The sequence below is a fragment of the Geotrypetes seraphini genome, chromosome 4, assembly GCF_902459505.1.
Source record: "Geotrypetes seraphini chromosome 4, aGeoSer1.1, whole genome shotgun sequence".
Taxonomy (NCBI): Eukaryota; Metazoa; Chordata; class Amphibia; order Gymnophiona; family Dermophiidae; genus Geotrypetes; species Geotrypetes seraphini.
Genome location: NC_047087.1, coordinates 311,476,059 through 311,492,442, shown reverse-complemented (window position 1 = coordinate 311,492,442; position 16,384 = coordinate 311,476,059). Strand labels below are relative to the sequence as shown.

The following is a 16,384-nucleotide window of genomic DNA, read 5'->3' as shown; positions in this document are numbered from 1 at the left end:
TACTGAGAGGGGAAAACATTTCCAACTATCTAGACGTTGATGAGTATAATCCAAAAGCAATTGTAAATTAGTCTGCTTGAGCGAAGTGACCGAGGGTGTTAATTGAATACCTAAATAACGAAAGACCCTTGCTTCCCAGCGCAACGGGAAGTTCCCTGGCCAAGCAGCCTGGACCTCTGGAGATGTCGGGAGCGCCAAAGATTTATCAAGATTCAATCGAAAACCGGAAAAATCCTCATACTCGGCCATTGCCATCAAAAGAGCAGGCAGGGCCATGACCGGATTAGTAAGATGCACCAGGAGATCATCCGCAAAAGCTGAAATCGTAAATTCCACCGGACCTATACAAACCCCACTAGCAGCAGGATTCTGTAAAACATCTCATATCAACAGATCCAGGGTGAGAACAAATAAGAGGAGAGAGAGAGAGGACAACCCTGCCGCGTGCCCTTCTGGATCTCAAAAGACTCAGAAAGGAGACCATTAATCCAGATCGCCGCCGATGACGAAACATAAAGAGCAGAAATTGCATCATAAAAGAACCCAGTAAAACCGTAGTGGCGTAATGTAGCAAACAGAAAAAGCCAGGAAACTCTATTGAAAGCTTTCTCTGCATCAAAACTAACCAACAGAGAGGGTATACGGTGGGAAGCGACAAATTCCAAAGAAGTCAATATTCGACGAATGTTTCTAGTCACCTGGCATTTCCTGACAAAGCCAGCCTGAGAATCATCAATAAGGTCTGGGAGAACTCGAGCTAGTTGATTAGCCAAAATTTTTGCTAAAAATTTGGCCTCCAGGTTAAGGAGAGATATTGGGCGATAAGAACACGGCAAGGTAGGATCGTGGCCCGGCTTCAAAAGCACTACAATATGAGCTTCATGCAGCGACACAGGCAGAGACCCTTGCTCCACATAAGCATTAAAGCTGGAAGCCAAAATCGGTGTGATTTCCAGCGAGAGCAATTTATAAAACTCGGCTCTAAAACCATCAGGTTCCGGGTCCTTCCATAGAAGACTAGACTGAATTGCCAATGCCACTTCCTCAGCCGAGATAGGCACATTCAACCTCTGTTGTTGAAGAGCAGACACACGAGGAGTGGGAATATTATCTAAGTAAAGATCACAAGGCATATCTGGCTTATCAGTACTCGCATACAACCTCTGATAAAACGTTTGAAAAACCATCACAATCTCAGCATCCGAGCTAACCGACCCGACCCCTTCCCCCACCACCCGAAGTACCCACTGAGGGCCCTCTGAAGTGCTCTCTAAGTTAGCCAAAAGCCGTCCACCCTTGTTACTGTGTAAATAAAATTGTTGTTTGAAAAATTGGAGACAACGAGTAGTACGGGCCTGCAGCAACTCATTCAAAGAGGCCTGGGAGGTCAAAAAATTTCCCCTGCGCATAGGAGTAGGATTACAAGCATACCACATCCGGTCAGCTCTCACTTGCCTCTCCAAGCGTAAAACCTCCCGATCCCTAGCCTTCCTCTTAAAACTAGCATAAGCAATAATTTCCCCATGTAACACAGCCTTGGCCACATCCCAGAAAAGAACAGGATTATCCATATGGCCCGCATTATGTAATTCATACTCCTTCCACTTCCGAAGCAAGTGATCAAAAAACCCAGGGTCCTTATATAAGACCGGCGGGAACCGCCACCTCCTGGTATCCACTCCTCCCGACCCTACATCTATCGTGCACCAAATAAAATCATGATTGGACACGCAGTAATGACCAATCCCTACCGCTCTTGTGGAATAAAAAAGGCTAGTCAACAAAAGCCAATAGTCTATCTGAGATTGAATACCATGAGCATTTGACAAATGAATATAGTTGCGTTCCACAGGGTGCTGAGTGCGCCAGACATCCACCACAATATGGAATGCCCCTAGATCAGGGGTGTCAAAGTCCCTCCTCGAGGGCTGCAATCCAGTCAGGTTTTCAGGATTTCCCCAATGAATATGCATGAGATCTATTTGCATGCACTGCTTTCATTGTGCGCTAATAGATCTCATGCATATTCATTGGGTAAATCCTGAAAACCCAACTGGATTGCGGCCCTCGAGGAGGGATTTTGACACCCCTGCCCTAGATGAATCCCGGCGATCCTGTGGACGGGGGTCCAACTTGTTCAAACTGGGATCATGTACGATATTAAAATCCCCCCCAGCATCAGCGGCACACTAGTGTACTTACTCAACGCCTTAAACAAACCACTATAAAAAAAACTTTGTCATAAACGTTCGGCGCATAGATATTACAGAGTAGAATAGATTTCTGGTCCAAAAGAATATGAGCCAACACAAACCGTCCAGACGGATCTGCATGGACACCTTTCACCGTCACACTCAAATTTTTCCGGTTCATAGACAAAAGCACGCGCCGACAACTGAGCGCAAGGCGGAAGTGCACCAAAGAAAAACAGTATTTTAAAGGGCTCCGACGGAGGGGTGTTGGTGGGGAAACCCCCCACTTTACTTAATAGAGATAATGCTGGCGTTGTGGGGGGCTTGGGGGGTTGTAACCGCCCTCATTTACTGGAAACTTAACTTTTTCCCTCTTTTTTAGGGAAAAAGTGAAGTTTTCAGTATAATGTGGGGGGTTACAACCCCCCAAATCCCCCACAATGCCGGCGCGATCTCTGTTAAGTAAAGTGGGGGGGTTTCCCCCCCACACCCCCTTTCGGAGCCCTTTAAAATACTGTTTTTCTTCAGCGTGCTTCCACCTTGCGCCCAGTTGTCTGCGCTGGGTTGTCGGCGCGCCTTTGTCGTTGTGTGCTTTTTGACCTGTCACCAATTTTTCCACAGAAGAATCAGAACTCTGGCCTTCCTATGTACTGCATCAGTGCCCACCAGCGAGCGAACTTCTCATGTTCCTAAGAGGTCAGGTGTGTCTCCTGTAAAAAGGCAATATCTGCCTTATGACGATTCAAGGTCTGCAATATCTTTTGTCTCTTGACAGGTGAAGTGATCACATTAACATTCCATGAAATGAATTTAACCATTAGGATCTGTAAAGGCCCAGAGCAGAGATGAAACCAGATTTAGAGTAGAAAACCAATGGGGCCGCCCCAGCCAGCAGATCCACCAGTTCCACAACTCCATCAGAGCGGTGAGCAAGATCTCCAAATGCCCATGGGAACAGCGAGACCCAGTAGAGCCCTCCCCCAGCCAGACCACCAAACTCAAACAAAAGGGAAAATAAAGACAAAGACAAAAAGAACAGAGGAAACTGAGTAGACATAAAAAAACAAAAACAACCATCAACCCCCTACACAGACCCAACCCCCACATCCTTCGTTGGGATGGTCCCCATGTTAGCCCCGGAACACCTGTGTCCCTAAGGACAACCTATGGCTGCCCCAAACCTCCCCGAGCACCTCCCAGTAGGCCAAATACCAGGGAGGGGGGGAAACTGTAGCACATAGCCTGGCATAAACCCACCAGAACTCAATGAAACTGCCATAAGAAACCCCAACAAAGAGGTGAACCCCTGCAGCAGAGAAGAACAATCACCCCCCAAACATTCAGCTCAGAGCTGCAAACTTCAACCAGACCCCCAAGGTCCACCATACCCAAGGAGCAGATTGTCCCTCCCCCTTTCCGGAAACCCCCCAAGAAAGCACTACCAACCCATCCACCACAGCTAGTCGCCCCCCCCCCCTCAACCAGGCAATCGGGAATGTATAAGGAGTAGAGTAACAACATTAGGGCCCCAATGCTCACCCCCGCAGCTGTGCAGCAACCAGACCCAGTCATTCTTCCCTTTATACACCCAACACACCCAAACAGTTACACAGCAAACCAACCCCCCCCCCCCCGCAAAAAAAAAAACCCCAGGTGCCCAAATGACACAGAAAAGGTAACAGAGCAACCAGGAAAAGTCAATGCCGCCGTAATCCCAATGGCCAACGCAGGCCCTCGGGTACCAATCTGCAGCTCCAATTTGCAGGGAAGCAGGGGCAGCCATCACCCCCGAACTTCGCGGACCGCAGCAACAGCGGAGAAACAAGAACTCCGCGGGGCAAACAACAATCCAGCAGCTTCAAAACTTCCCCGGTTGCAAGGCAAGTGTGAGGGGCACCAAAGCAAACATCCACAGAAGTTACTCGCCCAGCTCAGTGCCTCCATACTGCTGTCTGCGGAGTGCGTCTCGCCGCACCCAGGGGTCAAGGTCTCCCAGCAAAGTCCAGATGAAAACAAGAGACGAGAGGCAGTATTCCAACCCAGGCAGCCACCTGGTGGGCTGTCTACGACTGCGACACCCCCGTATACGAGAGCCGCTGCATCTGCAGGCCAGCAAGGATCATAGAAAGATGAGCGGCCCACAACAATGAAAATAAGCAAGTCACTGGGTCGAAGAACTAGTAGACAGGGTAGCCATCTGGGTCACAAAGTGTGTGGCGTCAGGCAGGTTGTCAAAAAAGTGTGGCTTAACCTCATAGAAAATCTTGAGTTTGGCAGGATACAACAACGCGAACTGTACATGCTTATGGTGCAGATCCGCGCAAAGGGAGGCATAAGCATGTCGCTGACCTGCGACCCAAGGTGAGTAGTCCTGGAAGCAGATGGTTGTCATACGTAAGCAGCCCCTTCTGTCGAATCGCCCGGAGGATCTCCATTTTATGCACTTAGTTAAGCAGCTTGAGGATCACAACCCTGGGTTTTTCCGTCAGAGTGTATTTGGGCCCGAGCCTGTGTACTCGCTCAATTCGGAGCAGGCTCACCACAGATCGCAGATCCAAAGAGTCCATCAACCATCACTCTAAAAATTCTCTTAACTCCGTGTTGAAGATGGACTTCGGTATGCTACCAGGCAGAGATTCTCCTGGCGGGAACGATTTTCAATATCATCGAGCTTGTCCTCCAAAGTCCAGATCTTAGACTGCAGCTCAGCCTGTGTAGTATTCACCTTAGCCACATTGTCCTCCAGCGCGGACACCCTTTGGCAGCACACCGAAAATTCTCTGGTTAGGGATTCTAAATGATTATTCACCACTTCTAACTTATCCATGATAGATTGAAGCTGCTGGTCTAGAGAGGATTTAATTGCCTCTTTCATCTCCGATACGATTTCTTGTAGCCACACGGAGCTCACCGTGGGTCCCTCCGGGCCTTCACCATCCACCATTTTAGGATGCGCAGGCTTCAATTTCTTCTTGTCCCGACAAAGTGTTTTTGAAGTCGTAATTGTTCGTTGAAGGCTGGAATAGGCAGCAGTCAGCTGTTTCGCTGCCTAGGCTTGGTAAAAATAGTGAGAACGGGGTAATGTAAAGCAGGTGAAATGCCGATTAGAAGAGAGGGGCTCGGGAGCTTGAGGTACATACGTCTGCTCTCTAGCTCAGTATCAAGTGACCCCATATTAAAGAATTTAAAGTGGGCACTAGAACTGAGAAGATTTCCAGCTGGAGGTAACAAAAACAACAGCCCTTTCTTGTCTCTCGACCTAACTCAAAGCTTTCCGAATAAGAGTCATTAATCTTTAAGCATGCCAGAGGTGCATTATAAATGGTACGAATCCACATAAAAAATGAACTAGAAAATCCCAGTTTGCCCAAAAGTTGAAACAGGTAGGGCCAGTAGACCCTATTGAAGGCCTTTTTTGCATCGATGCCTAAAATTAGGACAAAATCCTCATCCTTTTGGGCCTGCCAAATTAAATGACAGATCCGACGAATATTATCAAAAGTCTGTCATCCTTAACCAACTGGGGCATATAGAGTTGCAATCCGTTTGCCAAAATTTTTGTGAAGATCTTATAATCAACCCCCAAGAGCGAAATCAGGCGATCCTTTCCAGGTTTTAATAACAATGTGACCCCAGCTAAACGCCAGAATTGAGGCAGCACTTGAACCCTCCTCAAGGCCATCAAGGAAAGCAGCCAAATAATGTTTAAAAGCTTTATAAAACTTAGTAGAGTAACCATCTTGTACCAGGGATTTACCAAGTTGCATATCCTTAATGGTGCTGAGGATTTCATCCTCACTAATGGGTAAAGAGAGTTGATTTGCTTCAGCTGCAGAGAGGCTTGGGAGCTCCACTTGGTCTAGAAAAGTTCCAATAGTGTCTGGAGAAACTTCCTCTTTTGCGGTATAGAGGGCCTGATAATACTGCACAGAGGCATTCTGAATATGAAGAGAAGAATTGCAATGCATCCACTATGCATCTACTATTTTATTAATAGAATTGAAGAGCATTCGCTTCCGCAAAGAATGGGCCAACAGCTTCCCAGCTCTATGTGCTGTTTCAAAATATTCATGCTGAAGGGACTGTAATTTAACACTAATGTCAGAAGATCTAAGGCTTGTAAGTCTAAGTGCAATTGCTTAAGATGCGATTCCACTTGGGGATCATCAGAATGAACCTTATGAGATGATTCCAACTGATATATCTGGGAAAGAAAATTGGCCATAAGTGGGCTCAAAGATATAAATTGTCTTTAAGTCCTTCAAAATAATAATAGCAGGTATGCTGTATCCACAAATTGGTATGCTTGCTGTTATATATAATCAAAATTCAATAAAATAATAAAGACAGCAGCTAGTGTATTGTTTACTTATCCTTTAATGCAGTGTCTCTAGCATGCCCCGACGGGACCTGTTTCGCCCAACAGGGCTTTTTCAAGGGTTCAATTAGGAACTCTCTTTTCAGCGTTCTCTCATCTTAGGGGCTAGAGCTGCTAGTTTTAAAAACATGAGACCCCAAAGCTATGAGCTTCCCCCGAAGTACTGCCTTAAGAGCCTCCCAGTTGAAGCACTGAGATCTAAATAGTCCTGAAGCTCCCATCCTATCTGCTGGACATGATCAAGGTCCAAGAGCCAGTACCTTGATCCCCTTCCCCTCCCTAGGTAGGAATTGGGCAGAGAAACTGATGGGTGCATGATCCAGCCAAATTCTAGCCGCGATCCTGGATTTTCCCACCCTAGGAAGAATATCTTTCCTCAGGATCCACATATCTATTCTCGAATATGTGAGTGTGTCTCAGAGTAATATGTATAATCCCTATCAAAGGAGTGTTTCAACCTTCAAACATCTATTAGATCCAAGCGTTTCCTATTTGCCTTCCTATAAGTCACAGAGCGGGAGGAATTATTCTGCTCTGCATTAAGGGTTAAATTAAAGTCCCTTCCCACAATCAACTTCCCTTCTGCCCTATCTCTCAAAAGGCTGCTGAGTTTCTGGAAGAAGGCACCTTGGTCTGTATTAGGGGCATAAATGTTCAAAAAAGTATATAATTGCCCTCCCAAGCACACTTTCAGGAGAAGATAATGCCCTTCTCTATCCCAAGCTATATCCTCCACTACAGGAGAAAGAGAATTAGCAAAAAGTATAAGTTTTAGATTTGGTTCTGTTAGATGCAAAATAAATGGTAGAATATTTCTTATGAGAAAAATATTTTTCACACGGGGGAAGTAAATGTGTTTCCGGAACAAATCCTATTGACAGCTTAATCTTCACAACCTTTTTCTTTTAATGAGGTGGAATTTCCTGGGGGAATTAAGACCCCCGCACATTCAACGCCTACATTAGGAGTGTGTGGCGCAGTGGTTGAAGCTACAACCTCAGAACCCTGCTCCTTGTGACCCTGGGCAAGTCACTCAGTCCTCCATAGCCCCAGGTACGTTAGATAGATTGTGAGCCCACCGGGACAGATAGGGAAAATGCTTGAGTACCTGATTGTAAAACCGCTTAGAAAACCTTGATAGGCGGTATATAAAATCCTAATAAAACTTGAAACTACATTTTAGGCGTGAATGTAGACGCTTTAGGACACTGAGCGGCATGCAATTCTATAAATGGACGTCTTTATTAAAACCACGCCTATCCCGTTAGGCTCAGTTTTTTCCGATGGGCATATTATGAAATTCTGGATGCCTATTCTGTGAATCGCGCACAGTCATTGGATGTTTAACTTTCAATTATTGCTTGTTAAAGTCGTTAATTGTGCTTATTATTTAATCTATTTGGACCTCTAAGTTGTTGAACACCTACGTTATGGATACCTAACTTTAAGCGTCATTTATAAAATTTGCCCCTTAGTCTATTCATGCAGCTACACCGCCTAGCATCCTCCTAGCTATGGCCACCACCTTATTGTGTTTTTGTTGCTTTAGGATCCTCCAGTATTATCATCCCAGGATCCCTCTCTCCATCTGTGTTTATCAGCCTCCCACCTCCTACCAATTACTGCTCTTTTGGCATTCTACACTCCATGTGCATCACTCTGAACTTCACATAACATTTTAACTGCCAGATGTTAGGCTATTCTTATTTTTTTAGGTCACGTCTCATGTTGTCCACATTACAAAAGCTCAAATGAAACAACACATTTTGAAACGCATACTGAAAGATAATATAGATGTACTATTCACTTCATCTGCTCACTTCCCCTGTTTTTGCTCTCCTTTTGTGTTGCAGCAGCAAATATCCAGTGACGCTGTAGGATCTTGTCCAACTTGCTAACCAGTAGAGAATGACACAGGGACAAACTTTTCCCTGTCCCCCCAGGAACTCAATTTCCTTGTTTTGTTGCTGTCCCTGTCCTTGCCCCATTCCTGTAAGCTCTGCCTTAACCACACAAGCCTCGAACACTTATGATTTTTAAGTGGTTGAGGCTTGTGCAGATGAGGACAGAGCATTCAGGAATGGGGCAGGAACAGGAAAAGAACTTGCTGGGATGGGACGGGGAAAATTTGTCCCTGTGTCATTCTCTGCTAACCAGTCCCTCTCTTAAACCAAGGCTCTCTATGGCATACCTAAAGCCCGAGGGCTTTCAACCCAGTTCTTGAGGCATACCAAGCCACTCTAGTTTTCAGGATATGAGATAAATCTGTATACAGTGGAGGCAATGCATGCATATTCAATATGGATATCTTGTTGTGTCCCGTGAACTACTCTATTTGGTCATTCCTAAAGATTTCATTTTTAAGGCTGAACTTGTGGCAATGGTTGGGGGGAAGGGAAGTTAGAGTATGAAAAGATTGTAAAACTATTAAGCAATTTGTGTGTCACAGATCATATGTACCTTTATTTGTTAAATAGAAATTGTTTAACATAAAGCTGAATTTGTGGTAAATGTCAGACTAAAGAGTGAAATATTTTAGTCACGCAACGCTGCAATAGTTTTTAAAAAAATTCCCCCAACCTCTGTGTTCCTCTATTGCAGGAAACCAAAGATAGGCTTAAAGAAACATCAATAAAGCTAGCTCAGGCAAAAGAAGAAGCTGACCAAATACGGAAAAACTGTCAAGAAATGATAATAACATATCAAGTAGGTATACGTTCACTCGCACCACGTTGAAATTATTGGGTATTTTGGCAATCTGATAGAACAGGATAACCAATTGGGCACAAAACATATTAAAGTGACAGAAGTCTCATATCTTCGAATTTCCAGGCACAACTTGTACATATAGCGCTTACTCATTCGCGTTTTCATCCCTAAAGGGCTGTATCTACAAGAAATTCCTTGATCGAACATTATCATTCCAAGCAGGCAAACGGAATAAATGTCTAACCAACTTTATTTCAAACGCACTCTCTTATCAAACTTTCAGGAAATCAATCAAAATTTACCTCTTCGATAAATTTCTCTGACTCCACCTCTACCCTCATGTGCTTTTATTTCTCTTCCAGACAAATTTGATTAATCTTACCATGCTAATGCAATTTCAAAAGTTTTATGTAACAACGCTGTCTTTCTACAATCTTTTCTTCTCTAAACCGCTCTAAACTGTTTGTGGTATATAAAAATAAAGTTGTTGTTATTATTATATTAATGAAGAAATAAACTCATGTAGCATAATATTCTTCAACAGACAGACTGCATGTTGAAAACTTGTGTGCATAACTAGGAAGAGAATAGATTTAAGTGAAGTGTCTAATTTTTTAAAGTTTGCTTCCTTAAATGCTGGTGCTAATAATGGTGGAAAAGAAGCTTGTAATTTCCCAACCTTATCTTGGAAAAAGACAGCCAGCTATTCTGCTGATGATAGTGAGTAATCCGGACCCACCATTCTGAGAGTTCTCTAATCAAAGCAAAGAGTTCTTTAGTTACTGGCAGACATCTGACTGGAATAAAAATCTTTCTATGTCTGTTTGTTTGTTTAGATCAGGGGTGTCCAATGTCGGTCCTTGAGGGCCGCAATCCAGTCGGGTTTTCAGGATTTCCCCAATGAATATGTATGAGATCTATTAGCATACAATGAAAGCAGTGCATGCAAATAGATCTCATGCATATTCACTGGGGAAATCCTGAAAACCCGACTGGATTGCGGCCCTCGAGGACCAACATTGGACACCCCTGGTTTAGATGATAGTTATTAGATTCTATGAATTTTCTTTTCGTAGATTCCACTCTCTTCTTTCTCCATAGTCTCTTTGCTTTCCTTATTTGGTGTTTCAGTAAGGACAAGTCTTGATGATATCAGCCATGTCTCTTTTTTTACAACGCCTTCTAGTATAGACAGTGGTGCATGAGAGTCTAAGACCCACCTTGAAGTAGAATCTAATTTCTCAGCTTTCTCAGAAAGACAGAAAACTTCAAAATTTAAAGGGGGTTGGTTGTGTGAAAGAAATTTAGTAGCAATTTTCTGTAACGAACAGAATGATCTAGGTGTGTTAATGGGAAATGACCCTTGAATATAAAGAAACTAATGATCAATCCAAATTACTTTGATTTGTTTCAAAAAGAGTATTCCAGTGCAATAGGTGAGACATTCTAGATAGAAGGGTTATTTCCCTTTAGCCGCATGGTTGCAGAAGGAATCCACTCTGGATTTTTTATTCTGCCTCTGGTCTACTTCACTGAACAGTTTGGCGCCCTCTACAGTTTTTTCCTTGTGCATGCATGGATGCAGTTGTGTCTATTCTGCTCTCCCCATTTTCTTATTTTTAATTTGATGTAATTCCATCCCTTTTTTGGGTAGTTTAGTGCTTAGAACGATTTTTAAGCTTTTCCTGCTTGAATATTCACAGACTCTAGTCTAGTCTGTAGCTGACAGGCCAATCCCACTGGGTATCTGTTAGCTAGCCTGCAAAGTTTCTACGGAGCTCAGGGCCGTCCCTGAAGTGGTCTCACCTCCTGTTAAGCAGGGGTTGAGTGCAGGCTGTTGGGTGCCCTTAGGAGGCTCAGTGGAGTCTCGCAGGGGGCCGGCTGCATCGTTATGCCTCCTCCCATCCAGGTGTGCATCTGATGGTCCACAGGGCTGGAGGTGTAGTCCGATAAGGGAGTCTGACTGGCAGCCCAAAGATCAAAAAGCTCTTTTCCAGTAGATAGGTGAGATATTCCCCGCCCTGTCTTTACTGTGCCTGTTTTCAGTTTTCAGTCTGTTTATGCTTCTCCAAGCTGATTCTTGGATGCCTATCAGCCCTTGAAGGCTGGAAAGACCCAGCAGCGGCAATTCTTATGTTCAATTTATTGGGAAGTAGTTTCTGAGCTCCTTTGAAGCCCGTGTTGGCAGTTAACGGTACTGTTTAGTTACTTATGAGTAGAACAATTAGTTTAAGCCTATTGCTACAGGTGCCTCTACTTCACATGGATTGGGTGCCTCTCTGTGCTTGAGTACTAACTATAGAGAGCGCTAAACTGTTCAGTGAAGTAGACCAAAGGCAGAGTGAAAAATCTGGAATGGATTCCTTCTGCAACCATGCAGCAAAAAGGGAAATAACCCTACTGTCTAGAATGTCTCACTTAACTACTAGAAAAAGCTTACCAGGGTAAGTACATAATCTCTTTTTAGTCATTGATTGTGGAATAAAAATTAAATCAAGCAGGTGCCCTCTTGAATGAGAGGAGTTGAATGTTTATATCCCAGACTGACCATGAATGATAAAAATTCCTAATCTCTGGATGAGCTAGGGCAGTGGTCTCCAATATGTGGCCCAGAAAGTCCTCCATTGCAACCCTCAAACAGTTGGCTGAAATACTCTTCAAATCCTGTAAATATATTTGCCCACTTCAAACATGCTGTAGTTGCAATACTCCTCAAAAAATACCATCTCCCTCCTCCTTTTCCTATCCAATCTATTTGAGCTGCTGTCTGTCTTGACTTTCTTTCTTCTCAAGGAGACGTACATAGATGGATCAAGAATTGGTTGGTGGGTAGGAAGCAAAGGGTAGGAGTGAAGGGCCACTACTCTGAATGGAGGAAGGTCACGAGTGGTGTTCCGCAGGGGTTGGTACTCGGACCGCTGCTGTTCAATATATTTATAAATGATCTAGAAGCAGGGACAAAATGCGAAGTAATAAAATTTGCAGACAACACCAAACTATTTAGTGGAGTTGGGACAAGAGAGGATTGTGAAGACTTACAAAGGGACCTGCACAAACTAGAAGAGTGGGCAACAAAATGGCAGATGATGTTTAATGTAGAGAAATGTAAAGTTTAATGTAGAGAAATGTAAAATCTTGCATGTAGGAAACAGAAACCCGAAGTACAGCTATACGATGGGAGGGCTGGTAATGGGTGAAAGTATCCTAGAAAAGGTCTTGGGGGTAATAGTGGACAAGACAATGAAGCTGTCAGCATAGTGTGCAGCGGCCTCTAAGAAAGCGAATAGAATGCTAGGTATTATCAAGAAAGGTATTACAATCAGAACGAAAGAAGTTATCCTGCTGTTGTATTGGGCGATGGTGCGCCCGCATCTGGAGTACTGCGTCCAATATTGGTCGCTATACCTTAAGAAGGATATGGCGTTACTCGAGAGGGTTCAGAAAAGAGCGACGCGATTGATAAAAGGTATGGAAAACCTTTCATATACTGAAAGATTGGAGAAACTGGGGCTCTTTTCTCTGGAAAAGCTGAGGCTTAAAGGGGACATGATAGAGACTTACAAGATCATGAAGGGCATAGAGAAAGTGGAGAGGGACAGATTCTTCAAACTTTCGAAAACTACAAGAACGAGAGGGCATTCGGAAAAATTAAGAGGGGACAGATTCAGAACCAATGCTAGGAAGTTCTTCTTCATCCAAAGGGTGGTGGACACCTAGAATGTGCTTCCAGAGGGTGTGATAGGATAGAGTACGGTATTGGGGTTCAAGAAGGGATTGGATGATTTCCTGAAGGAAAAGGGGATAGAAGGGTATAGATAGAGGATTACTATACAGGTCCTGGACCTGATGGGCCACCGCGTGAGTGGACTGCTGGGCATGATGGACCTCTGGTCAGACACAGTGGAGGCACTGCTTATGTTCTTATCTATTCTTGACCCACTTCAATCAGGCTTTCGTCTTCTGCATTCTATGGAAACTGCCCAATGACCTGCTCCAAAGGCTGCTATTCTATCCTCATCCTTCTCGATCTATCTGCTGCTTTTGACACTGTCTACCACCACCTACTCCTTGATATGCTGTCCTCTCTTGGATTTCTTCCATCACGTTTACTTTTTGCAGTGGTAGATCCTCCCTCCTGCACTATTATTCCACTATTAGTAGGTGTACCAAAGGGCTCTGTCATGGAACATCTTCTTTTTTTTCTATCTATAATCATTCCCTCAGTGCTCTGAGATCTTCCATTGGTTTTCACGATAACCTCTAAGTTGACATCTCCCAGATCTACCTCTCTACACCAGAAATTTTCTAAAGGAATCCAGGCCCAAGTCTCAGCTAGCCTGTCCAACATTGCTGCTTGGCTGTCTCACTCCCATTTAAAACTGAACATGACCAAGACTGACCTTCTTATTTTTCCACTTAAACCTACCTCTCTCGTCATTCTCTATTTCTGTAGATAACACTCTCTGTTTCATCAGCTCACAATCTCAGAGTCATCTTTGACACCGCTCTCTTTCTCTGCACAATCTTAACAGACCGCTAAAACCTGTCATTTCTTTCTGTATATTATCACCAAAATTTGACCTTTCCTTTCTGAGCACACTACCAAATCCCTTAGCCACACTCTTCTCGCCTCTCTTCTAGATTACCGTATTTTCTCGCATATAACGCGCGCGTTATACGTGGTTTTTACAAACCGCGCATACCCTTGCGCGTTATACGCGTGAGTGCGTTGTACAAAATTTTTTTTACATAGTTCCCCCCGACGTCCGATTCACCCCCCCCCCGCAGGACCGCTCGCACCACCACCCCGAATGACCGCTCGCACGCACCCGCACCCCCACCCCGAAGGACCGCTCGCACGCACTCCCACCCGCACCCCCACCCTGAAGGACCGCTCGCACCCCCACAGCCTCCCGACCCCCCCCATCATGTAGAAGCTCCTACCGGTGTCCTGCTGCTTCCTCTTGGCGGTCCCGGCCCTTCTGTGAGCCCTGCGCCTGTGCTGCTTCCTCTTCCAGCGGTTCGCCCTTTCTCTAACGTCAAGCCCTCTTGCCCCGCTGACTCCCCGACACGATCGGGGCAAGAGGGAGCTCAAGCCCTCTTGCCCCAGTCAACCGCGGCACCCCCGACACGATCGGGGCAAGAGGGAGCTCAAGCCCTCTTGCCCCAGCCAACCGCGGCACCCCCGACACGATCGGGGCAAGAGGGAGCTCAAGCCCTCTTGCCCCCCCGACACGATCGGGGCAAAAGGGAGCCCAAGCCCTCTTGCCCCGCCGACTCCCCAACTCCCCGACAATATCGGGCCAGGAGGGAGCCCAAACCCTCCTGGCCACGGCGACCCCCTACCCCCACCCCGCACTACATTACGGGCAGGAGGGATCCCAGGCCCTCCTGCCCTCGATGCAAACCCCCCTCCCCCCAATGACCGCCCCCCAAAAAAACCTCCGACCGCCCCCCCAGCCGACCCGCGACCCCCCTGGCCGACTCCCACAACACCCCCACCCCCCTTCCCCGTACCTTTGTGTAGTTGGCCGTACAGACGGGAGCCAAACCCGCCTGTCCGGCAGGCAGCCAACGACGGAATGAGGCCGGATTGGCCCATCCGTTCCAAAGCTCCGCCTACTGGTGGGGCCTAAGGTGCCTGGGCCAATCAGAATTTGCCCGGGAGCCTTAGGTCCCTCCTGGGGGGCGGGGCCTTGGGCACATGGTCGGGTTGGGCCCATGTGCCTCAGGCCCCGCCCCCAGGAGGGACTTAAGGCTCCCGGGCCTATTCTGATTGGCCCAGGCACCTTAGGCCCCACCAGTAGGCGGAGCTTTGGGACAGATGGGCCAATCTGGCCTCATTCCGTCGTTGGCTGCCTGCCGGACAGGCGGGTTTGGCTCCCGTCTGTCCGTCCAACTACACAAAGGTACGGGGAAGGGGGGTGGGGGGGGCGTGGGGGTCGGCCAGGAGGGTCGCGGGTCGGCTGGGGGAGAGGTCGGAAGTTCTTGGGGGGGCGGTTGTTGGGGGGAGGGGGATTTGCGTCGAGGGCAGGAGGGCCTGGGATCCCTCCTGCCCGTAATGTAGTGTGGGGTGGGGGTAGGGGGGTCGCCGTGGCTAGGAGGGTTTGGGCTCCCTCCTGGCCCGATATTGTCGGGGAGTTGGGGAGTCGGCGGGGCAAGAGGGCTTGGGCTCCCTTTTGCCCCGATCGTGTCGGGGGATAAGAGGGCTTGAGCTCCCTCTTGCCCCGATCGTGTCGGGGGTGCCGCGGTTGGCTGGGGCAAGAGGGCTTGAGCTCCCTCTTGCCCCGATCGTGTCGGGAAGTCGGGGAGTTGGCGGGGCAAGAGGGCTTGACGTTAGAGAAAGGGCGAACCACTGGAAGAGGAAGCAGCGCAAGCGCAGGGCTCACGGAAGGGCCGGGACCGCCAAGAGAAAGCAGCAGGACACCGGTAGGAGCTTCTACATGATGGGGGGGGGTCGGGAGACTGTGGGGGTGCGAGCGGTCCTTCAGGGTGGGGGTGCGAGTGTGGGTGGGAGTGCGTGCGAGCAGTCCTTCGGGGTGGGGGTGCGAGCGGTCCTGGGGGGGGTGAATCGGACTTCGGGGGGTGGCATCAGGCTTTCAGGGTTGGGACAGGACTTCTAGGGGGAGAGGAGAATTGGGGTGGGCGAAAGGAGAGTCGGGGTGGCCAGAGGAGAGTCGGGGCGGGTGAAAGGAGAGTCGGGCGGCGACGGGAGAGTCGGGCAGCATGCGCGGTATACGGGTGTGCGCAGTATATAAAAATTTCTGTACATAAATTTGTGTTTTCCGCGTGCTATCCCTGTGTGCACGTTTTACACGGGTGCGCGTTATCTACGTGAAAATACGGTACTGCAACTAGAATCTTACAGGTCTTCCACTAAACCATCTCTTTCCACTTCAATCGGTTCAAAATTCTGCTGCATGACTTATTTTTCACCAGTATGTCTATGCTTGCATTTCCCACCTTCTCAATTTAATTCATTGGCTCCCTATACATTTCCGCATACAGTTCAAACTCCTCTTATTGACTTACAAGTGCATTTATTCTGCAGCTCCTCGTTATCTCTCCTCATACTCCTCTCCAGGAATTCCGTTCATTGGGTAAG

At 46.8% G+C, this 16,384-nt stretch overlaps 1 protein-coding gene across 5 annotated transcripts in view; it reads left to right on the top strand.

The window, feature by feature from the left end:
• Positions 1–16,384, top strand: part of CCDC186 (coiled-coil domain containing 186) — a 224,493-nt gene that overhangs the window by 109,392 nt on the left and 98,717 nt on the right. For all 5 annotated transcript variants that reach the window (XM_033943150.1, XM_033943154.1, XM_033943149.1 and 2 more), the window contains one exon: positions 9,172–9,276. In XM_033943150.1, coding sequence (XP_033799041.1) covers positions 9,172–9,276 — 105 coding nt within the window. The remainder of the gene's footprint in view (positions 1–9,171; positions 9,277–16,384) is intronic.